This window comes from Sus scrofa, chromosome X, assembly GCF_054392235.1.
Source record: "Sus scrofa isolate SSC_HxYL_T2T_F1_AM1 chromosome X, Sscrofa_HxYL_maternal_Yorkshire_Landrace_v2.0, whole genome shotgun sequence".
Lineage (NCBI taxonomy): Eukaryota > Metazoa > Chordata > Mammalia > Artiodactyla > Suidae > Sus > Sus scrofa.
Genome location: NC_139401.1, coordinates 31,461,819 through 31,487,158, shown reverse-complemented (window position 1 = coordinate 31,487,158; position 25,340 = coordinate 31,461,819). Strand labels below are relative to the sequence as shown.

General features: G+C 34.5%; 1 protein-coding gene across 24 annotated transcripts in view; it reads left to right on the top strand.

The window, feature by feature from the left end:
• The window catches only part of DMD (dystrophin), a 2,611,869-nt gene that overhangs the window by 1,812,567 nt on the left and 773,962 nt on the right, over positions 1-25,340 (top strand). For all 24 annotated transcript variants that reach the window (XM_021079543.2, XM_085006422.1, XM_085006420.1 and 21 more), the window contains 1 exon segment: positions 5,653-5,817. In XM_021079543.2, the coding sequence (XP_020935202.1) occupies positions 5,653-5,817 (165 nt within the window).

The window sequence follows — 25,340 nt, the reverse complement described above, 5'->3', positions numbered from 1 at the left end:
AATTTGAATTTGTATGAGATAAGAATTTTTAAATTGAGTTAAAATTCAATCAAGCATCATCTGTATTTTTAAGTATAAAAGGTTCACAATTCAGCATTGATTGTTAAATTATTTGGAAATAATGCTAATTTATCACACAAATTCCTACTTATATGAATTCGCAATTTTCTACTATTATTTTTAATCATTATATCAACTTTTAGTTTATCTATGTATCTATTTCAAAATGAATGACAAAGCTACCAAAATAATAAATATTGGAAATTTCGATTGGTTCTTTCAGTTGGTTCCTTCCAATAGAGGAACAAGGTATATTCCTCTATAGGTTTTTCTTACTCTTTCAGTATTGTTTATAGTTTTTAGGGTAGAAGTCTTGCTTTTTGTATGAATTATCAAATTGCTCCCTACAAATAGAATTTATGTTTTAACAAACATCATATGAGTGCTTACTTTCCAGAACTTTGAACTTCTACAGAAGGCAATATCATAGACAAAGGATGGGATATCATTGCTGTTTTAATTTGCATTTCATTGATTACTGAGTGGTTGGACTTATCTCTTATTTACTGGTTGTTTGTATTATTTGTCAAATTCTGTTTGTATTCTTTTTTCCAGTAGATTTTCTATCTCTTTACATTCTCCGAAAGATCTTTTTATATGTAAGAAAACTATCCTTTGTCTGACAGATGCTACAAATATTCCCAGTTATTTGTTTTTAATTCTGCTAATTGGCCTTAATTTCTGGATGAACAATATAAATATCACATTCCTTTCGCTTATAACGGGCTTTCCCGCACCAATATTTTATTCTGATTGTATTATTATTGATGTTTTGAACTTAACACTTTAATTTCTCTAGAATATTTTTGGTGTAAGATATGAAGTCAATATTTAATATGTATTTTTGGTGTAAGATATGAAGTCAATATTTAATATGTATTTCTTTATAAAGCAGGAACCTATTTTATCTTAATATTAAAACTTTTATACATTTGAAATTAAAATTCAAAATTAAAAGGAAGCTAGTCTAGTGTGGAATTAAGTCAAGATTGAGTTAGATACTAAATTAACACATAAAGGAACTGAGTATGTTTGTTTACTTTCACCAAAGGGGGCATGTTATATGAGGAGTATGGTTTTATAAAGCTTACAAACATTATTAGGAAAAATGACATATTTTACTAGTAAAATGTTTCTGTCTATATTTTGATAAAAATATGAAGTAGAAAATATAATAATGAATTACTTTAAAACACAAAGAAACTGTCTAAAAACTTACTCTTATTTTCATCAAAACTATTCTCATGTGTTATTTTTTTCCATGAACTATGTAGAAGAGGCCATCAGTTACTGAAGACTGTTTTGAAAGGTGAAGAAGGAGTACAAAAATTATGTGCTGAAAGTTCTCAAATTCCACTCTATAATTAACTAAGTGATCTTTTCCTAGGAAACCAATCAAAAGATTTTTGACTAATGGCTTGAGATATACTATATCCTATTGATAATAATTTGTTAATAAAATATGTAAAGTATAATTTCTCACTACTATGTTTATAAGAGAAAAGCTAGTAGTTTTCCTTTCTAAATTATTTCCTTGCAAAGATGATATATTTTTCAAAAATTAAAAAATATAGTGAAAAAAAAAACCCACCCTATCCATATCTGCCCTCCCATCACCAAGCATTGATTTTAGTTTCAGAAATAAATCTATGAGATGAATTCCTAGAAGTAAAAGTTCTGGGTCAATGGTTACATACACTTAATAGATACTGCCAAATTGCCTTCCAGAGGGGTATACCAATATGTATATCCACTGGCTATGTATAAGAGTATGAATTTTTTCACAGCCATGGCAGCATAATGTGTTTTTAGACTTGGATTTTTTTTTTTGTCAGTGCAATAGCTAAAAGTTTTAGATCCCTCATCATAGCCAAAGCCTAACCACTTTTTATATGTTTAAAATCTATTGGTGTTTTCTTTGTGTGTGTGCGTATGTGTGAACTGTCTTAACTTTTGTGCTATTTTCTTTTTGGTTGTTGGCCTTTTTCCTGTTAATTTGTAGAAACTTTCTTATGGGTTAGGAAAATTGATACCTTATCTACATATGTGTCACCAATATTTCTTTTCATAATTTGTCATTTGCCCTTTAACTTTGCTTTTAGTTTTCTTTGCCATGCATGAGTTTCTGATTTTTATATAGTCCAATTTACTAGTATTTTTGGTTTTTAATTAAAGCTGTTTAACTTGAGAATAAAATTACATTTTTGATATATTTAACTATATTAAAATTAAGATCTTTATTTTTCAAAAGACATCTAACAGTAAAAAGACCAGTTACAAACTTGGAAATATTTACAGCTTGCAAAATGATGAAGGATTAGTTTTTAGAATGGTAAATAACTCATACAAATCAATAACTATCAATGGAACAGAAAAGTGGGCAAGACACATGCACAAGTATAAAATTGCATTTTTCATGTTGTTGACTACTCTGGACATGTATTGCGTCTTACCTTGAAAAAAAAAAGAAATTAATCTTAAGTTTGGACATTGTTTGTCTTTCATTCAACAGATGTTTACTAAAGGCCTATCATGTAGGAACCTAGTCCATCTAGAAATTAAATGTAAATAACAAATTAAATAGTGTAAAGTAAAAGCTGTGATGGTGGGAAGCACAAGGTCTGAGAGGATGTATTTTATGTAGGTATCATAACTGAGCTGAAAGTTGCTTTGTGCCCCACAATATCATTATAAGCGACCATTTAATTACTCCAGATATTAGTCAAATCTCACACATTGCACTCTTTTCTGCCAGGGGGTTGTTCTGTCTCTATAACCAGGAAAGGGGGAGTTGGGATAATGAGAAGGAAACCAACAATCTTAGTTAAAAGTTATACAGATTTCTGTGCTTATGTATGAAGCCTAAATGAAACATAAACTATTTTGTGATAAGATATAAAAATGAGCTCACAGCTCGATTTTAGAGATTTTAAGAATATATGATGGCTATTAATTCCAGTAGCTTCAGAATCTAGAGGCTCTTAGATGCTGTAAGTGGAAGCTATAAAAATACTTTTTATATTTCCTTGTGAGTAGAAAATGATCTAATAAAAATAAACTGTTTAGTTACTTCCTTATAAATGGTGGAAAAGATAGGTTGAGGGAATTACTAGGTTAAATATTATATGTATGGGATTACATTTGTGATATTAGCTATTACACGTTCACATACACATATATATATAAATGTAGTTCAGTACTGTAGATGTCCTTATAGGTTAGAACTCATGAAATACAAATAGGCCTCCATTAATATTATATCTACTTGGCTTTATAGCAGGATACAAGGCAGACAAGGCAGACACAGAATCATGATTCATTATTCATGGGCAAGCATTCCACACTACCCACACACATTGCTTATTTTGACGCCTCATCCATACAGGGAAAATCTGCCAGGGATGAAAACCAGAGTTTGTGCAGGTCACTTTAAATAGAAGCCACAGCCTCTATTTCCCCTCTATCTTTCACTCCATTTTTTTTTTTTGTCATGTAGACCCAAGATCCCTATCTCAACTTACAGCTTCTCCAATACAGACATAGTTGCATTCAACAAACAAAAACCAGACCCAACATTTCCCATTCATCTTACTGTTCCAAGGAAACATTTTTGTGGGAGCTTAAGATTAGTCCCAGGCCGACTAGCATCAGCCTGGGCTAGTCGTTAACCCTTTACTCAACATTTGCATGCATTTTACAGAATTTTTACATGTAAAGGTACTTAGGATATATTTTGAAATAATGTTGTCTACATATAATAAGAGCTTATATAAAATTCTTTCCCCTATAAATTAATTAATTGGTTATTTTATCCATTAATGTGTCTCTTTTTCACCCCAAAATTCTTGGGTCTATTTAAGGAATGTAATGCTCCCTAGTTCACTCTTTTAAAAGTTTCTAAATTGATTGTTCCAAAGTTTGGGATATTGTATAGATTATGTACTACTATATTATTGTGCTTATCTAGTTTACTTTTAAATGTTTCTATTATTACACATAATATAATGATAATATATAATAGATGTATATTGTAACATTTGTGTTCTAATTATAATGTAATTTTAAGTTGATATTATTACGGTATGATTGATAATATCTAAAGAGTTGTCATTGCAAGTCCACACTCTTTATTTCTGTGTAGTTGTTTTAGCCCTTGCTAATCTAAAGAAAAAGGCTTTAGTCTTGCTTACCCTGTCTCTCCTTACACTTGAGCTTGAGCAATAATCACTAACTTTTAGTTATTTTATTATCATTCACTGTCATGTAGAGTATTTCTCTAAGCTCTTTACATGACTACTTTATTTAATCCTCACCATGACCTTATGAAGAAGGTACTATCATTGTCCCCATTCTATAGAGAAGGAATTGGGAGTTAAAGAAAACTTGGCTAGAGCACTGCAAAAGGGATGGAACCACGATTTGAAACCAAGCAGTACCACACTGTTTTGATTATTGTAGCTTGTAGCACTGTCTAAAGTCTGCCTTCTGCTTTTTTCTTTTCATCAGTATTTCCTTGGCAGTTCTGAGTCTTTCATGGTTGCCAAGAGGCAGGAGGAATGGAGGAGAGCAGGAGTAGGAGTTTGGAATTAGCAGAGGCAAACTATTATATATTTAGAATGAATAAACCAAAGGGTCCTACTGTATAGCACAAGGAACTATATCCAATATTGTGTGATAAACCATAATGGAAAACAATATGAAAAAGAATGTATATATATGTATAACTGAGTTACTTTGCTGTGCAGCAATAATTAATACATTTCAAATCAATTATACTTAAATAAATTATTCAAAAAAAAAACCCCACAAGACCAAGCTGCCTAACTCTATACCTAACAATGTTGAACAACATACTATACTGCTTCTCAAGTTATTAAAGTTTTTCAACCTGGGATAAAATTATAAAAGGTTATAAAATTTGGATATTAGTATCTATATTATAGAGTTGTTGGGTGGATTAAAGACAATAATTATGAAACTTCCAAACACAGTACTTGCCACATAAAAAGCCCTTAATAAAAATAACTTATAATCATTCCATGATAGTTTCCTGTAATTCAAATGTTCTTTTTGCTTTTCATTCCAATCAGATGATTGGAATGTTTTACTCAATTGTACTTGAGCTCACAAACTACAGCTCACAAAAATGCTTACCTCACCAGTTTGCTTTGTACATAAAGGAATTCCCTCTTACAATTTTCCCTAGCATAAAAGAAAGTTAGAAGCAAGTATAAAGACACAGTATCTGGTATACAATACACAGGAAACCATTACATTTAATGAATGAGTGGATAAGTAAAGAATATACTCCTTTACTTTTATCAGTTGAAATTGGGTGTGCATTTGTGTGGATGTGTGTTTTGAATTTCCAAAAAAGGTTTATCATCTTCAAAGGATAGAATTTTTAGAAAGGCTATTAACCAATATTTTGTAATACATGCATTAAATCCTAACATGTAACACATGTAAATAATAAATATCATGTTGTTAAAATACCAAATTCAGTAAGTTTCTATAACATTTCATAACAAACAACTTTTGAAAATATTTTTATTTAGATCATGAGAACCATTTATGTATTTTTGCTTCCAGGTTTCCAGAATTTTACCTGAGAAACAAGGAGAAATTGAGGCTCACATAAAAGACCTTGGACAGCTTGAAGAACAATTAAATCATCTGCTTGTGTGGCTATCTCCTATTAAGAATCAGTTGGAAATTTACAACCAACCAAATCAAACAGGACCATTTGACATCAAGGTAGGAACTTTTTGTCCTAAATATTATTTTCCAAAAGAGTGGCAATATAACTGAATTAAATTTTTCATTTGTTATCATCATCATTGTCACCATCACAGTGTTGTTATAATGTTAATTATACTAATTATTATTGTGACTTGACTAACATTTTTCTCTTTTTCTTCTGGCATTTGCTAGCAAAAATGCTTCATTAAACTCATATGGCTAGAATGTCTTCATCATATTTATTAACTATGATCCATTTTCCTTTCCTGCTTTAATTGTACTTAACATGTTTGTAGACTCCCTATCTAAAATTGAAGGAGTTCCCATCATGGCTAGGTAACAAACCTAACTAGTATCTCTGAGGATGCAGGTTTGATCCCTGGTCCCACTCAGTGGATTAAGGATCCAGCGCTGCTGTGAACTATGGTCTAGGTCACATGTCTCAGATCCCGAGTTGCTTTGGCTGTGGTGTAGGCCAGCAGCTACAGCTCTGATCTTACCCCTAGCCTGGGAAGCTCCATATGCCACAGGTGCAGCCGTAAAAAGACAAAAGGAAAAAAAAAAGACAAAATAGATAAATAAAAAATAAAATTGAGGTCATTTTGGAGACTGAAGGCCTACAAAATAAATATAGACTCTTTAGTAGACATTATAAAACCCTCTCAGACTGACCTCACTTTACCTTTCCATCTTCTTATTCTGCCAACAACTTTCTCTTGTGTTCTAGTCTAGACACAATAAATTATATGGTATCTTTATACACATCTGGTTTCATGTCGTGTCTGTATTCTTGATCTTCTCTCATCTTTAAATGAATGATTTTATTTTTTTATTTTTTTGGCATGATGAATTTTCTTCCATTCTTCAAGACTGGATTCAATGTCACTCCTTCTTCAAAACCTTCCTACATACCCCTAGTAGAATGAAAACCTCTTTTAGGATTACTTATAAACCTCTGTATCCCTCTCCTATAGCCTTTGTACACTGACTGATACTTAAATTTTAGAGACCTGAGTACCTCATCACACTGTTCTTTGACTGCAGTGGGCATCTTCTTACTTATCTCAGTTGTCCCACTCATTTCTGAACACCCCCATTCCAGGGCTCAGTGTGTGGTAGTTACTTGTTAGCATTTTTAAATCAATGAATAAAGATATTAATAAGGCACCCAGAATGGTAGTGAGGTGCTATAAGTAAGCTTAGGGCTCCAGAAAAACATGCCAATTGGATACTACCATCTCATCCTTTTAGTGTCCCTGTATACATTGATTATTCCTATATTTTCTCCCTTCCCAGGAGCCCACTTCAAGGATTTGTCCCAGTACGATTCCCTATTTTGCATCTCCTATGGGCCAGCAACATTTTTTAAGTAGCCAATTATATAAACCAACTCATTTGAGAACACAGCCTATTAATTAATGTAATGGTAACTTCAGACTAAATAAGTTAAATAATATCTCTGAGAAAAGTTTTCCTTTTAATTTGTTGACCTAAACCATTCAGTTTATTTGCCTAATGTTTTTATCTCCATGTGTTGAATTTTCACTAGGGGATAAAGATCAAAGTAAATGTGAGAATTTTTTAGAGAAGAGAAAATGAAATTTTAGAAAGGATGGACTTGAATGAAGAAAGGAGAGAGACATAGAGAGATTTGCCACAACTAAAATGAATTATATTTGCAAAGAGCACTCCACTACTTTTGCCTTACTACTTCTTGACATGTTTATATCTGCCGTCCTGATAGCTACCCCCAAGAGCAGATGGTATTGTATAAGTCACAAGTAGACATCATTTCACTAGTGTAAAACCCAGGCTGCTCAACCAGTGGCACGGTCTTGGGTTCAGTTTGCCAATTAAATTCAAGTCACAATAGGCTTTACCCAGAACAAATGTAATTAGCTTTAATAAAGTGTATGGGACAAGTAAAAACATAGCCAATACAGGAATGACACAGTGAAGGTCTTCACACCAAGTTGTGACTTTTGATGGACCAATCACTCTGCATTCAGGTCATGTGTGGTCACCGGGACAAAGCTGGGAGAGTACAAAGAACTTCATTATTCAGACTGGCATCCTTTTATTTTTTCCACCTAGCTAGCACATAGTGTCCTCAGAGGTATTTGACTAGCACCCATTCTCCAGTGCAAATGCAGCTCATCAGTAGTGATTTTTCATTACTCAATAAATAATCTCAGCAAAGGACAGTTTTTTGGTCCAATAAACAGTTACCTCAGTCAGATTCTCAATTGTCTTAGGTTGAGTATATTAAATATTTCTTTAGTGTTATTATTATTATTACTATTATTGGCTTTTTAGGGCTGCACCTGCGGCATATGGAGATTCCCAAGCTAGGGGTCCAGTCGGAGCTGCAGCTGCTGGCCTACACCACAGCTCACAGCAACACCAGATCCTTAACCCACTGAGCGAGACTAGGGATCGAACCCACAACCTTACGGTTCCTAGTTGGATTCATTTCTGCTGCACCAGGACGGGAACTCCTTAAATATTTTTTGATTTAGTGTTATAAGAGGAAAGGCCATAAACTCTTTGTTCCCAACCAGAAACAGCTTTCCATAACTCAGGGATAAAAGCACATGCCTTTACTTTTAAATATAATCATCAGTTAAAATATTCTTCTTCATTAAAATAATGAAAAATATATTCAGTGGTATCTATCTCTCTACCTGGAATATATTTAAGAGAAAAGATGAAATCTTCTGATACAAGCAAATGTTGTTGACTCCCAAAGCAACTTTAGTCACAGTCTGTGCATCCCAAAGTTTCTCAAAAAAAAAGACTTTCATTGTGCTTTGTTTGTCCATGGCCCATAGGCTCCTGCAATTTATAGTGAAAGCTACTCTCAGCTGTGTTAATCACTTTATCAAAACTGCAAGACACCACTCTGACTGCTGTATATAGTTTTAGAGAGTCATGATATTTGCCTCCTGCAGCTATGTCTAAATCACTGAGGGGAGAGGCAGCTGCTTTTTCCCTGGCAGTAAAACTCCTTGGCTTCAGTCCTCTGTACATATTCTGAGTTTTTCATCTCTGGAGTGTAGATTTTAAAAATATTCCCTTAGCCTTTTCTTTTGCTTGTGTCTGTATCCAAGACAAAAAAGATCATAAAATCATATATATGATGACTTGAAAAACTCTCCACAATTCTTAGACCCCTAGCTTGTAATCAGAAAGTAGTGACCTACATGAATAATTTACTTACTTACCTAGTTCTTTATCTCTCTTTTCTAGCTTCTATCTATATTCACTGTCTAATAAATGATTTATTAAGATTGCATGGAGATCTTCTGCTATAAAATATGTGATTTTAATCCATACAGCCTGCTGTAGCCCTCTGCTTAAAGAGATTAAACTTTTTTTTTTGGTTGAAGAAATATGGGAAAATGGACTTGGCTTCATTTCAAACTGCTGCAGACCAAAAAGTTTATATACAACTCTGAGAACATGCCCATTTTTTTAACACAGAGAAAGAAATATCTTTTTTAAAAATTCTTAGGAATGAATTAATGCAAAAAAAAAATAGAGACAGATGCAGCCTCCATTTCCCAAATTTAAAGAAAGGTTTCTTGTCTGACCATAGTGGCCATAGCTACCCCTGAAAGAGAGGGCCTGGGGCTTTGCTTTCTAGATCATTTGTTTTCTCTAGTCAAACTCTGAGAAGCTGTTAGAAAAATATGTAATATCCTCTGTGAGCTTTGGTTTTGCCTGCTTGGCACTTCATGCTTATTGATGAAATTCAGCTAGCTGTGTAATGAAACCCAAATAAAAAAAAGCCTTAAGGGCTCTGTTCTAATACATTGTTTATGCTGGAGTGAAAATTGACTGCACATCACTTGGTTTGTGCGATTTACTCCCAAAATATTCCTATTCAGGAAATCCTGCAAATAGCAATATTCATCTTGAAAATCACCTCACAGAACCCTTAGCAAGCTGAGAAACATAATCAATGAGATCGTGATGTAGAGGGTGAAAATTAGGCATAATCACAGCCTTTTCCCATCCGTCAGACCACTAGAAGGCATGCCTTTGAATTATGATTTTCAAATGTGCTCTCAATTTAGATGCAAAATATGTTGATTTTAGATTTCAGAAATGATAATTGAATGCTCAGAACCAGGGACCATTTAAAATTTCTATAAAGGGTCTTATGCTTTTAATCTTTAATGAATGCTTTCAATAATGACTTGGAGGTATACTATTTATCTGACATTAAACTGCTTAACTACTACTTTCCAAACTTTTTATTAAAATATGAGGGGCGGGCACATTAATTATTTTGTTGTCTTACTGACTAAATTGTGCTCATATTGATGATGGTGTGGGTTTTTTCCTCCCTTCAAGAATAACTTTCTGGGAGTTCCTGTCATGGCTCAGTGGAAACGAATCCGACTAGTATCCATGAGGATGTGGGTTAGGTCCCTGGCCTCGCTCAGGACAGGGATCCAGCGTTGCCATGAGCTGTGGTATAGGTCACAGAAGCAGCTCGAATCTCACATTGCTGTGGCTGTGGTGAAGGCCAGCAGCTGTAGCTCTAATCCTACCCCTATCCTGGGACGTTCCACATGCCATGGGTGCGGCCCTAAAAAGCAAAAAAAAAAAAAAAAGAAGAAGAAGAAGAAAAAGAACTATCATGACATTGTGTTGTACCAGCTCTTTCTTAGTATGTAAAATATCTAACTGTCTATAACGTCAAATCCAAACTGAAAACTACCAAATGATGCAAAAATTGTAGTGATTGAATATTAAAGCATCTGAACATCGAAATCCTTCCCTGCATGTGTTCACATTGCTGTGAGTGTTGTTAAAGAAAAATTGCATGGGGCAACTTTATAAGCAACTAGGACTTTAAGACAGTAGCAATAGGGGAAAGAGATTGAACTCAACTCCACCGAAACAACAGGCAAGAAAGATTTTAAGCACTCGGATGAGCTAGTGAAGAAGTACTGGAGGATATTAGCAGGGAGCTTGTTGGTTCAAGCGATTAAGCCATCTGTGTTTGCTAATTGTCACTTACTGAAAGTAAAGTACTCTCCTACCATAGAGACTAGGAGACAAGATACTATCATTCTGGATGTTTGCATTTCAAAAGGATGGCTCTCAGGTCTTTATAAAAAAGATATGCTTGGGTTGTAAAAATTGTACCTCTCAGAAGGGCAGAGAAGAAATTTACCATAGAAAGTTTTCTAAAGTAAATGTGCTAAGAAAAGAATGTCAGTCCTATAATCAGAAAGAAACATCAAAAGTTTAACGAATCTAAAGGAGAATGTGATGGTCATCTTTTTTGGTCCTTTTTTTTTGTTCAAGGGAAACTAGGTTTTTAATTGAACAATTTAGGAAAGCTAGTCCATGTAGTTCATTTTAGAAGCTTTCTGTTGTTGAAAGACTAGATGAACTGACTCAGACTTGGATGTAAAGTGTATTTGCTGTATGATGTGAGAAATCAGGTATTTAATGAAGGAGATTTTCTATGCAAATAACAAAAAGAAAGATTAATTGTCAGAGCAGACAATGACCGAGTTTCTGAGGCTAGAGGGTAGCCACTAAGAAAATTCCTAGATGCTATATTGATAATGGAGTGAGGCTGGCAGTGGTCATTTGATGGATTTATTGGTTAGCATTTGGAAAATTTTGGTGATGGCACAGACATCAGAGAGGTTTTAGTAAGACTGTCCTCAGTCATGGTTATTTCCTGAGGCAGAGCACAAAAGGCATGGGATTTCCGGTAAACTTCCTGAGTAGCCCACACAGCAGCAGCTCCAGGCATGAAGATTGTCCTTACGTAATCTATAGTGCTGATGAGTCTTTTGAAGTATATATCAAGTTACTCAGCTTCAGCTTATAGGGCTTCTTTAGATCCTAGGGGGAAAAGTTTAGCTCTAATACAATCTAGACTCTCAGTAAAGGTCTGGACAGTCAGCTTTTAATTCTCAGTTATGCCAAGACAGGAGAATTGGGCAAAATTTGGAAACATTAGTTTGGATAGTTGTAACTAGATAATGAAGGAAATGAGAAATTGAATTGAAAATCTGGTAGTGCGTGACAAAATGTGTAAGATAGCACGGTTCAGTCCAATTCACAGGTAGGTAACAAAATCATGGACTTTACAAAAAATGCCACATAGTTCAAAGGCAATGAACAGGACCAGAATCTATAATCCACAGAGTGTTCTATAGTTTTCTATAGAAATACAAAGTTTTTCCATGCAGTAACCTCCCATTTGATCAAAGATACTCAAAGTAAGATTATTCTTGTTTACAAAATAAGGCTGGACTCTTTATTTACATAGATGCAACAGGAAGAGTAATTGACCACATCAGCCTTTTAGTCTGTTTTACTGAAATTTTTCATAAGGAATTTCAAACTTGACTTTTAAAAGCCCCATGAGATTAAGAAGCCATGCTAAGAACTTGACATCAGATTTTACCTGCAAAGCCTATAGATTTGGGTAAACTCTTCTATTCTCAAAGTCTTTAAAATATTCTAAGGTTTCCTGGGCCTACCAAGAAGTGATCTTCCTTATGCACCTGCAAGGCTGGACATCCTATTAGCCAGGTACCACACCAGTTTGCCCAAGACAGTTTTGTAAGCATTGTATCCATAAATTCACCTGTGGTTTTCTAAAACTATTTGGTCATATCTGATTCTATGTACATCATTCTTAAATATGACATTCCAGTCAAAGCCTTGGTTATATAATCGGTTTTCTCAATTATGTCCTGTTACAAGAAGGACAGATTTGTACTGGACCTATGCGAATACATATATTGCCATAAAAATAAAAACGCTTGATAAGAGCCTTTGAATTCTAGAGCGATCAAACAGGAAGAAAAGATGAAAGTTTCATTTCTCTTCACATAAATATAATCTAATCAATTGCTGTGAGTTATATAAAACTTAAGGAAAAAGAAAAAGGGATTCCTTATGTTAAGAAAATAAAACATTAAAGCATCAACAATATTCGCCAAATAAGCTCTGATCAAGTCATCCTTCATCAGTTCTTGTTTTACTTGATCTTGGGTTAGCAGTTTCTATTAACTTCTCCAGAGAGTTCTGGAAATCCTGACTCAGTCCAATGATATGGTCACAAAGTTGTTTACATAAAGCTATCAGAATCCTGTGCCCTAGAGTCCTGGCATAGACCTTTCTAAGTGTCTTGGAGACAGTCCCTTTTTCTTGAAGACAAGCGTTCTGGTTTAGTAACTGATAGGAAGCACTTCCAGGGAAGGCTCAAAATAAAATAACACATATCCATAGATTATAAAAAGCTTCAAATAATCATGGTTAAAGATATGATGAAAGTTCATTTGTAAAAGAAATTTTGCTATTTCTCTGGCACACACCATTTTAACATAATAATCAAAATTATGACTCATAACTTTATACCATCATTGTCTAATTTTAGTCAAATCAGCATCAGAATATATCATGGACAGCAAGGACATTAACAAATTTCTAGTAACTTCAAATAATTACTGAAATACTTGTATTAATAACATTTGACCCATACAAATATAACCTAGAGAATCATCTCTTCTTATTTGATGATGTGTTTCATGCAACTCAACACACCACATAAACCTAATTATTTTTCATCTCTACTATTAGAAGGTGAGAGAACAAAACCCTTCGAGGTTTTCAAGGCATTTTGAAATGCACCTTTCATTTTGGATTTGATTTGTGGAAGGTAGAATATCAAAGGTTGTCAAAAATATGAAAAGATTTGAATACTTAGCAAAATAGGATTATGGGTCACTGAAACAATGCTTGACTACCTACTGAACCCAAGTGACAATAAAAGATTTCAAAAATAAACATAGGAGATAACATGATTGTAAATCACTTTGACTCTTGTGAAAGTCAGATGACTCAATCCTCTTAAATAATCAGAACATAATAAAATCAACATAAAGCACAGGAAATTATTCTCAAAAGGCACAGAATCATTGTTGCCTAGGTGGATTACTCAGAAAGTAAAGAAAAACCTTTTACAATGTCTTATGAAAAACAAGCCCATAATCCAGGAAAACTTTGTCATTTTAAGAAAGAGAAAATTAAATTCTAGTTTTGCATTAGTATACTATTAATACTAAAAATCATTTTTCAAAAGCTTAAAAATAGCCAGATTTGGCCGCATAATGTAAAATTCCTTTTCCACAAACTTATAGCTTTCTATGTCTATTTAGATTTTGTCCTACACTTTTTCTCTTCTTCCTTCGGAGCAACCAGTTATTTTACCTTAAGACAACATTATTATCTTCTTGCTTAACAAAAACACATGCTACAGTGCTACATAACTGGTATATTTTACATACAAACTTGATTATCTTTGACATATTACTTCTAGAAATTTCATTTATATATATTTATTAATAATTTTTAACCCTTAGTCACTTTTATTTTACAGAGAAAACTAGGAAGCAGATAAATTTGAACTCTCACATACTAGCAATTTGTAGCAGACTAGCAAAGTTTATGAAAATAGAGGTTACCTGCTCGGTAGGACTAAAATTTCCTACCAGTAATTGTGGGAGACATTTAATATTTCCTTTGGACCTAATATGTAATCCTGTGGAGGCTGTGGACTAAAATTTGGGTGTGTGACTAAAATTATGCCAAAGGGCTCTCTTGGTGTCTCCAAAATCCATTTGAGCATATAAAGTGTACAGTTTGTTTCTAGGTAGACTTTTTAGCTTCAGGTGGTTAATTTTGTGTTTCTAAGTCCCTTTAGGGTTTCCTGCCTCCTATGGGGGCAAGAAGCATAAAGCTCAAGTCACTATAGGGAGTTGAAGGGCTGGAATGGGAAGCAAAATGTTCGATAGGGGTAGACAGAGGAAAGGACAGCCCAAGGGAGCTGAAGGGAAGATTAAAGGTGGTAAAAGAATAGAATAACAGAGATGATAGGAAGGGAGAGGTCTTAGATGAGCCAATTTATGGAGATCTTAAGTTTCCCAAAGAAGCCAATTGAAATTCCAAATTACTTTCAGTAAAATCATGCCAGCAAGGAGAGAAGCAGAGAGCTCTGCAGCAGTAGTCTTCAGAGGGAAATCAGAAGACTGAGAATTTCCCATGGAGAAGGGGAATACCCACAGTAGTAGCAACAGGGAAAGAAAACCTAAATAAGACCTTTACATAGGAAGAACACACTTAAATACCGAAGAACTGAAGCTCAACCAAATGAGATCTCATTGAGAATTTTTCATGTTCTACACCACTAGCAGCTTTCAAACAAATAAGCTAGGATTCAAACAGAGGTTTAAGAATGCGTATGTATATACTCAGAATCCTAATAATCAAAATCTGCCCTTACAGAGCTTCCAAAGATTGTCATATGCAGAATGGATTTTGAGTTGGACCCATTAACGGATCCCCAAATCAGGCAGTCAGGAGTGTGGATCTTTCACAAAATTAGCTTTTCAAAAGTTAATGTCATCTAGTTCACTGTTTGGAGTGAGATAATTTACATTCAAATAGTTATTCCAGAAAAATGTGTATTAGTTGAACTGAATAAGAGATCTTATTTCATTTATTTGCATTTTTTAAGGGTTAATGTTGGGAAGGTGAGGAGTGGGGAAGAGGACAGTCTAATAATCCTCTAATCCTCTTTCCTAGAAAAGTGTTTCAGTGTTTTCTCTTAGGTATGAAAATAATTCCATGGAATGTGTCTTGAAAATAATGGGTAAAATTTACTTTACAAAGAGACACAATATTCTCATTCACCATGCAGCTAGACAGAGGTTGAATGAAAATTTAAAATTCCCCTGAGTTTGGGTTGGTTCTCAGCAAGAGTAAAATTCTGGCTCTGATAAAACATTAAAGATTAAGTTTTTCAGTAACATATTTTAGTGAAATTAGGCACCGACTTTTCTCTTTGAACAATGGGCATTCAGAATTCTTACTTTTACATTCCACCCCCTCTACTCAACTTCAAAAACCATTGCTGAGTTGAAGTAGCATGATAATGGGGAGAGAAACAAAAGACCCAAGCTCAAATCCCAGCTCTGAGGCTTACTGGCTTCATGACAGTGTTTAATTCACTTACGCTTCTTAATATGACATTCTTCTCCATTAAAAATGAAAAAAAAAAAGCCAATTTCCCTGAGCCACTATTGGATTAGGTAACACTAAGGTGGGAACACATTTCTCTAAGACAAAAGAAAGACAGTGAAGGGGACCTTTCCTTTTATAGCTGGAATTTTGATAGCCCTTAAAAAGAAATAATTAGACTTGCAAAATGACCCCTCTTTCAAAGGAAAGCAGCAAGTAGCTAAGCAAAAAACACTCCCAAAAAAGATTGCAGATAGTCATGAGAGTTTCATCATTCTCCAAACCAAATTGCCCATATAAGGAAAAGATGGAAAACTTGAGGAGAGTTTCTTGAATTGAGATTTTCTGGAACAGAGAATGTAAGTAGGACTAACAATTTGTTGTCCAAGAAGAAACTGATATGGCTTTTACTGTTCTCCTCCTCTTGCGGGGGTGTTGGGGTGGGGTGGAGGTAAAACCTCCTTGCTAAGGCAAGGAAGACAGCACCAAACCAACTTCTACTACAGGGGTATTCAGACCCTTCTGATTATAAAACTCTAAACATTGTTTAGAAAACTGAGCACTAGCATGTTTCAAAGTTGATGTCTTATTTTCTCCCTTGGCAATTTGTAAATATTGACATTTAAAAAGTATTACATTACCCTTTGAATGTATCCAGTGGAATCCAAATACCATAGCAATATGATATCTACCATTATAACTTAAAAATATACAAAACAAATTCGCTCTTAATAATTAGAAGTTTCATATCATTCCTCTTGCTTTTTTAAATAGTATTTCCATTCCACTTCCCCAAAGAGTTGTATCCTAATGTAATATATATTTATAATACAAAGTCTTTTATTAACCATTCTATCATACTTCTATATGGCGAATACACTCACATGGATTTAAATTCAATTTTTAAAACAATTTTCTGTAACTATAAGTCTCTAAGTATTTTTAAAAATCCTTTAGATGGAGTTATATCTAAAATCACTAATAATAAATATACCTAATAATAACCAAATTGCCTAAATAAATGTAACTTTTGATAAATAATGTTTAAACTTACCCAATATACTTTTATTGGAAATGAATTTATTAATGAGATAGATGAGTAAGCGCATGATGATACTTTGATTAAAGGAGGATTTCAGGGAGTTCCCATCATTGCTCAGTGGTTAACGAATCCGACTAGGAACCATGAGTTTGTGAGTTTGATCCCTGACCTTGCTCCTTGGGTTAAGGATCTGGCATTGCCATGAGCTGTGTTGTAGGTCACAGATGAGGCTCAGATCTGGCATTGCTATGTCTGTGGTGTAGACCAGGGGCTACAGCTCCAATTAGACCCCTAGACTGGGAACCTCCATATGCCAAGGTGTGACCCTAGAAAAGACAAAAAAAAGGGGGGGGGGAGGATTTCAGTCATTAATATTTTGAATTGTGTTTCTTTTAACCGTGTCATGAAGGCTGTTTATTAATGTTCATATTTACGATAACAGTTGCAGAGAACACTGCTCACCAATATTATAAATAATACTGTTGTCCACATTTAAAAAATACATATCAGTGTTTATTTCCTTTTTAGGGAAGATAAGAATCCTCATATTCTTGGGGTTTTTTTTCTTTTTTTTAATTAAATTTAATTTTATTGGAGTAGAGTTGATTTACAATGTCGTATTAGTTTTAAGTGAGCAGCAAAGTGAATGTCATAATAAATATATCCATTCTTATTTCCCATATAGGTTATTATAAACTATTGAGCGGATTTTCATGTGCTGTGCCATAGGTTCTTGTTAATCATCTCTTTTATACAATTATTATGTGTATATGTTATTCCCACCCTTCCAATTCTTCCCTCCCACACATTTTTTTTGATCTAGGGTAGCCATAAAGTTTGTTTCAAAATCTATAAGTTTGTTTCTTTTTTATAAATAAGTTCTTTTTTATCATTTTTATTAGATTCCACATATGATATTGTAAGAAATTTGTCTTTGTCTCATTTACTTTACTCAGTATGATAATCTCTAGGTCCATCCATGTTGCCACAAATGGCATTATTTCATTCTTTTTTATGGCTAAATAATATTCCACTGTATATAAGTACCATATATTCTTTATGCATTCCTCTGTCCGTGGACATTTAGGTTGCTTCCATGTCTTGTCTATTGTAAACAGGGATGCAGTGAACATTGGGGTGCATGTATCTTTTCGAATTGTGGTTGTCTCCAGATATATGCCTAGGAGTAGGATTGCTAGATCATATGGTAGCTCTATATTTAGTTTTCTAAGGAATCTCCATATTGTTTTCCATAGTGAAATGTACCAATTACATTCCTACCAACAGTGTAGAAGTATTCCCTTTTCCCCACACCCTCTTCAGCATTTATTGTTTGTAGGCTTTTTGATGATGGCCATGCTGACTGGTGTGTGGTGATACCTCATTGTGGTTTTTATTTGCCTTTCTCTAATAATTAGTAATGTTGAACATCTTTGCATGTGTTTTTCGCCATCTATATGTCTTCTTTAGAGAAATGTCTGTTTAGATCTTCTGCACATTTTTTTATTGGTTTTTGTTTGTTTGTTTGTTTTGTATTGAGCTGTATGAGATGTTTGAGTATTTTGGAGATAAATTCCTTGTTGGTTTCCTCATTTGCAAAGTTTTCCTCCCGTTCTATGGGTTCTCTTTTTGTTTTGTTGATGGTTTCCTTTGCTGTACAAAAGCTTTTAAGTTTAATTAAGTCCCATTGGTTTATTTTTATCTTTATTGTCATTATTCTAGAAGGGCGACCAAACAAGATATTGTTGAGATTTATGTCGAAGAGTGCTCTACCTATGTTTTCCTCTAGGATTTTATAGTATCACCTTACATTTAGGTCTTTAATCCATTTTGAGTTTATTTTTGTGTATGGTGTTGGAGAATGTTCTAATTTCATTCTTTTATATGCAGTTTGAAATGTTCTAATTTCATTCTTTTATATGCTGTCCAGTTTTCCCAGCACCAGTTATTTGAGTCTATTTTTTACTTGACTGTATGTTCTTGCCTCCTTTGTCATAGATATTTGACCATAGATGCTTGGATTTATTTCTGGGCTTTCTATCCTGTTCCATTGCTCTCCATTTCTGTTTTTGTGCCAGTACCATTACTGCTTTGATGACTATAACTTTGTAGTATAGTCTGAAGTCAGGGATCCTTATCCCTCCTGTTCTGTTTTTATTTTTCATTATTGCTTTGGCTCTTCATGGTCTTTAATGTTTCCACAAAAATTTTAAAATATTTTGTCCTAGTTCTTTGAAGAATGTCATTAATAACTTGATAGGGATTGCGTTGAATCTGTGGATTGCTTTGAATAGTATAGTCATTTTGACAATATTATCATTAACCAAAAAGTAGGAATGATAATTAGAATGGTATATGTACCACAGGAACAAACCCAGACAAATCCTTTATAGAAGCTAAAAATCTGGAAACTGCTTCCACAAACACCACCTATGCCAACATATCCCTAGGAAAGTCTTTGTATACCTCAAGGAGCATATTCCAGTCTGAAGACTGCCACTCTAGGAGAGATCAACATTGAGAAGGGCAACTCAGTCCCTGACTAGATACTTGTTAAACTGCCAAAATACCACCAAGTTTATCCATGTCTTTAACCATTGCACAGTTTCTCCAGCTGTGGAGAATCCTTGAATAACATTACTAACTCATGCTGAATTTACTAATGTCTAAAATTGCCAATTGAAGTTCCCATTGTGACTCAGCAGGTTAAGGACCTGATGTTGTCTCTGTGAGAATGTGGGTTTGATCCCTGACTTTTCTCAGTAGGTTAAGGATCTGGTGTCTCCACAAGCTGCAGTGTAGGTCAAATATACAATGGGATCTGGTATTGTCATGGCTGTGGTGTAGGCCTCAGCTGCAGCTCCGATTCAGCCTCTTTCTCAGGAATTTACATATGCCACAGGTGTGGCCATAAAAAGAAAATAAATATATAGAATGGATGTATAAGTAAAATAAAATCACTGATTTTTTTTCCATGTGCTTCTTCTAATTGACATTTCCTCCATCTTGCACTTATGTGGTCTACTTTTCTTGTAATTACATGAACATCTGTCAGCCCCTTCCTTGCTTCTACTTAGACTTATCTACCTAGGTCTCTGAAGCTTGTCTGGTGCCTCCCATTTCCTGACTGAGTCATGACCAAGGCAGAGAATACACAAGAAACCCATTACCCTAGGAGGAAATATCTGTATCTCCTCTGTGTCTGGTTCTGGTTCATTTCTGGTGATTTCAGTCTGTACAATTTTACTGTGCCTGTATCTGTCTATTCACAACCTCCCCTGCCTTGGTTCTGATTGTTCTGCCCCCCTCCCCCATTACCTTACCCTTCATTTTGCTCCATAAGAAAGAAAAGCTGTTCTTAGCCTCAAATTGCTTGAAGCCTTAGTACCTTTGTTAACCCATTAATCCAGCTGATAGTAGAGACAGAGAGGACGTGGTCTTCAAGTATTGAGTCTATCATACAATGTATTGTAATCTCTTAGTTTCTTTTTGACTAAAGATTTGATAGGGCTGCCTTCTACAACTTCATTTATGTTGTAAAAACATATTTATCAACTATATTGAATCCTAAGACAGAGCCCTTCAGCATATCATTAGAAACATCCCTCCATTTTGACATCAAATCAACCATCAATTTCCTTTGGCAGTTGTTCATCTAGTTACGAAACTCTGATTGCTTTATTTCCTACCTAGTCCATATTGTTCCATTTTGTCCACAAGTGATCATTTGGAGATTTTATTAAATACATTGATGAAATGCACATGAACTTTATTTTCATATATCCTTGATCAACCTCTTTAGGCAAAGAAACGCATGAGACAAGTTCATACAATTTTCATTCATTTCATAAACTATTTATTGGTTAACTACAATGTCCTACTATGTTAAGGTGGCCCTCACTCTCAGTTTGCTTAGAGGTAAGTTGGTATATAAATATATCTCAGTGTGCTAAATGCAGTCAATTCAGAAGCATTTACAATGCAGTGCACTTATAGGATGCTGTGATAGCCTAGAAGAGTGATACCTAACTCAGTCAGGATATTATTTAGTGCATAGCAACTAAATGTCGTCCCTAGACCAGCAGTAGCAGCATCACCTAGAAGCTTATTAGAAATGTAGATCTTTTGGAGTTCCTGTCATGGCTCAGTGGTAATGAACCTGACCCAGGAGGACGTGGGTTTGATGCCTGGCCTCGCTCAGTGGGCTAAGGATCCAGCATTGCTGAGAGCTGTGATGTAGGTAGCAGACGTGGCTCAGATCCTGCGTTGCTGTGACATAGGCTGTTAACTGCACCTCTGATTCGACCCCCAGCCTGGGAACTTCCATATGCCGTGGGGGAGGCCCTAAAAAGACAAAAAAAAAAAAAGAAATGTAAACCTTTGTTCTTCTTCATAGACTCCTTATATCAAATTAGTTGGCAGTGAAGATCAAGAAACTGTTTTAACAGGTCCTCCAAAAGATGTTTTCACTTACTAAAGTTTGGGAAGCTCTAATTCCAAAACAGCCTCCTAGAGGAAGTAATGCTTGAACTGGGTATTTGAAAGATGAGTAGAAGTTGATAAAGTGAAATGCATGTGAGGGAAAGGAAAAGGGTTCCAGAGTGAAGAGACAACAAGACCCAAGTAATGGAAGTGATAAGTGGCATGACATATGGGAAGAAAAATAAATACAGCAATGTTGAAGTATAAGTCCAGTTTGGGTGAGGCTTTTACACTGCTTTAAGAAACTTAGACATTATTTTTGAGAGATGTGGGAACCATCAGAGAAGTAACTTGCATACTCTCAAATTTGAGAGCGTAGGACCAAAAATGAGGACCAAAGTCAAGAGATGATGGAGGTAGTTGAGAATCAGCATGGTTCTAGATGAGAACTTTGGTAATAGGGATGAAGAGGAGATAATTTAAAGAATATTTCAAATTGTTACTAGCAAACCATTGATAAGTTTGAAATAAACTTAATGAATAAGATAGTGTGTGATACAGTGGAATATATTTACTTGAATTGTATTTTTTTGCGTGTGTTATGGTTACTTTGAAAAACTACCGTTTTCATTTACATATCATTTCATTTTTGTTTCTAATTTTAATAGAATATGCCTAGTCCTTTTATACAAAATGACTTGGTAGTTAGTTCACACTGGGTTATTATAAGGTTGAAAATAAATTAATCCTTCAAGAAAAACTTTAAAAATTTAAATAATTTTATTTGTTGAAAAATTATTACTTTCTTGTGGGGAAAAATGCAAGTCCTCCCTTACATCTCAGTCTTTTAGCTACCCAGTTTCTCTCTCCATAGCTGCCAAGGTTAATCAGTTTATTTGAAAGCACTCCAAGGATAGGATAGGAGTTTATGAGTGTTTGTATATGTATTCTTTCATTCCCATCTTCTTTTTTAAAAAAGAAGGAAATCAAATAGCTAGTAGGATACTATAAACACTATTTCTGCATAGTGTTTTTTTCCACTTGATATATACTGACAATTATTTTCCATATTAGCACTTTAAGAATGTTCTCATTTTTGCTGTTGTGTACTATTGTAGCCTAAGGACATAACCATAATTCATTTAACCAATATTCCAATTAATTAACATTTAATTTGTTTTCAAGTTTTGCTCTTCCCACAATGTGACCATATATAACTTTATGCTCATGTAATTTCTCACATTGAAAATATTCCTATAGGATAAGTTCCTAGAAGTAAAATGACTGGGTCAAAATGGCATTTGTTATTTTAGTAAATATGACCAAACTGCTCTTCATAGAGCATTCCCATCAATAATAGGAAATATTTTTTTTTCCCAGACGCCTTTGCCAACTCAGTATGTCATCAGCCTGTTTGATTTTTGCTAGGCAAGAAAAACATCTTATTGTCATTTTAATTTTCATTCTTCTTTTGAGTGAGGATGAACTTTTTTCAGAATCACAAAATGTTCCATAGTCACTTATATTTCCTTTTCTGTGTACTGTTACATTTGTTGCCATTTTTTTCTATTAGGTAATTTATCTTTTTGTTATTAAGACAAATACAGTTTACAACTTGAAGTTAAAAAAAAACATGTTTTTGTAACAAGGATTTTAATGAATGTTTCTTGAATCACATAGGAATGGTCTTTGCCCTTTTTAGCTAACAATCCTATACAGAAATTCAATGTTATGACAAATTATAGAATCAGTACAGATTTATTTTTTTCAAAAAATTTGAAACAGGTATGTAAACAATTGCCTTGTCTATCACTATAACTATAGGTAATGGCTATGATAGAGTCTTTTCAAAGCATCTGTGTCAACTGACTCCCATTCTTTCAAAATATTTCATTAACTGAGGAAAACTTGTAATTTCTTCCTGCTTTGCAGTTTCTAACCAAGTGTTAAGTAACTATTTAGAATCTTAAAATTTTATTCCAACACCTTAATTTTTCCTTTGGAAAAAAAAAAAAAAACTGCACTTTCCCAGTCTTCCAGACCACCCATCGTGGTTTGCTATTTGATTTGCCAGTTTTACTAGTGACCCAAGATGTAATTTACCTAGATCAAGAGAGTTAATTCTGAGCATCCTGAGACTCTTTAATCACTTTACCCATCTTGGGCACCACTTCCCTCTCATTGCTATTTGTTTTATTCTTTATAGTCAGAATATTATTCCTCTTGATATATAGAAATGAACCAAATAGATATTAAAGGGTTCCACTTCTACTTTCCATTCACCAGTATTACACCATCTTCTCCAAAAGCAGACCTGTTCTTTCCTTGATCATTCTATTGCTCCAAATATACCTTTAAAAGCCATTTTGTCACACTAAACCTTTTTTTTTTCTTTTCTTTGGCTTTTCCAGGGCTGCTCCTGAAGCATATGGAGGTTCCCAGGCTAGGGGTCTAATCAGAGCTGTAGCTGCTGGCCTACACCAGAGCCACAGCAACGCAGGATCCGAGCCACATCTGCAACCTACACCAATGCTGACGGCAATGCTGAATTCTTAACCCACTGAGCGAGGCCAGGGATCAAACCTGCAACCTCATGGTTCCTAGTCAGACTCATTAACCACTGAGCCACGACAGGAACTCCAAATTAAACCTTTTTTATACTTTCTTAAAATCATGCTTTTATTGCACTGCAGTTTTAATTTGTTACTTACCAGTCTTCTCTCTGTTAAAAGCAGGTTTTACATAATGATACATTGGAGTGGGTTGTGAGAACATTTGAAACAAATTAGCCTTATTTTTTAATTTTCCTCAAAAGAGAACTCTGCCCTGCATATGGATGCCATCCTTTATGAGTATGTAGGAAGAAAAAATATGGGAACCCTTCCAATAGTTTTCAAACAACTTCTGTTAAAGTGCATGAATGGACCACCTGGTCTACCAACTATCTTACCCAAAGGATGGCTTTGATTGGCAGAGAGAATACAGGAAAGAAACAATGGAAGTTAAATGAGGAAGGTTTTGCACTTGCAGGTTACCGCCCTTGGTGTTAGTGGGTGTCCACAGAAATAGCAGGCTAGGATTTCAGATACATTCAGAAATGCTGTGCATTTGCTGTTTGCAATACTCAAAAAGTACCATTTTTATAATCATAACTTGGAAAAAAAACATGCAATTTCCTTACGTTTTTGTCCCAAAAAGCTGTACCCATGTAACTATTTATTCATAAAAGTGTATCACCGAAAGATAAATGTTATGTCCATTAAGTGAAAATACATCAAAATTCTGGGCTTAACACTTATCCGTTCCCAGTTCTAGTATACACCAGGTAGAGCTATGTTTATCAAAATTTAATGTGGGAGAGTAAACTGAGGATCTTTTTCAGATGCAGTTCTCTGGTGATACTCATGCCATTGGTTTGGGAAATACACTTCTAACACTGTGATGGATTCTTAAGTAGGCAAATACTCATAAATATAACACGTGTGCAGGAGGGGTCGTATAGATGTGTCTTGGGATCAAATATTGATTCAAACAAACACAACTTCATTCCTCATTAATCTGCATAAGCTTCCCCCATGTTGGATAGTGAGAAAAAGGGATCTCACTCTGAAACAAGTTTACTAGTCTCTTTATATGAATTGGTACCACTTGGATAAATGGCCAGTCTTTAAGATTCCTTTATTTTCTTTCTGCTCCTAAGACAATATGTGAATTGGCAAGTGAGAGAAAATTACATGGCATACATTACCTGCAGTCCTTGTGCAGGTCTCTGTACTCTCCTTGACCCTCTGGTCTCTGTACTAGTGCCACTTGGCTACCTGGTAAGTGTCTCCCCTACTAACTTCATGGCTATGAATTTGTATTTTCATCAGGAAATGCCATGTTCTACCCATTAAACTATATTAGTTGCTAGAGGAATCCTTAAATCTGTGAGTTACCACAGACATATATTTAAAAGTCTAAATATGTAATTATAACACCTCTAAAAACAAGTATAGCTATTTTTATGTCT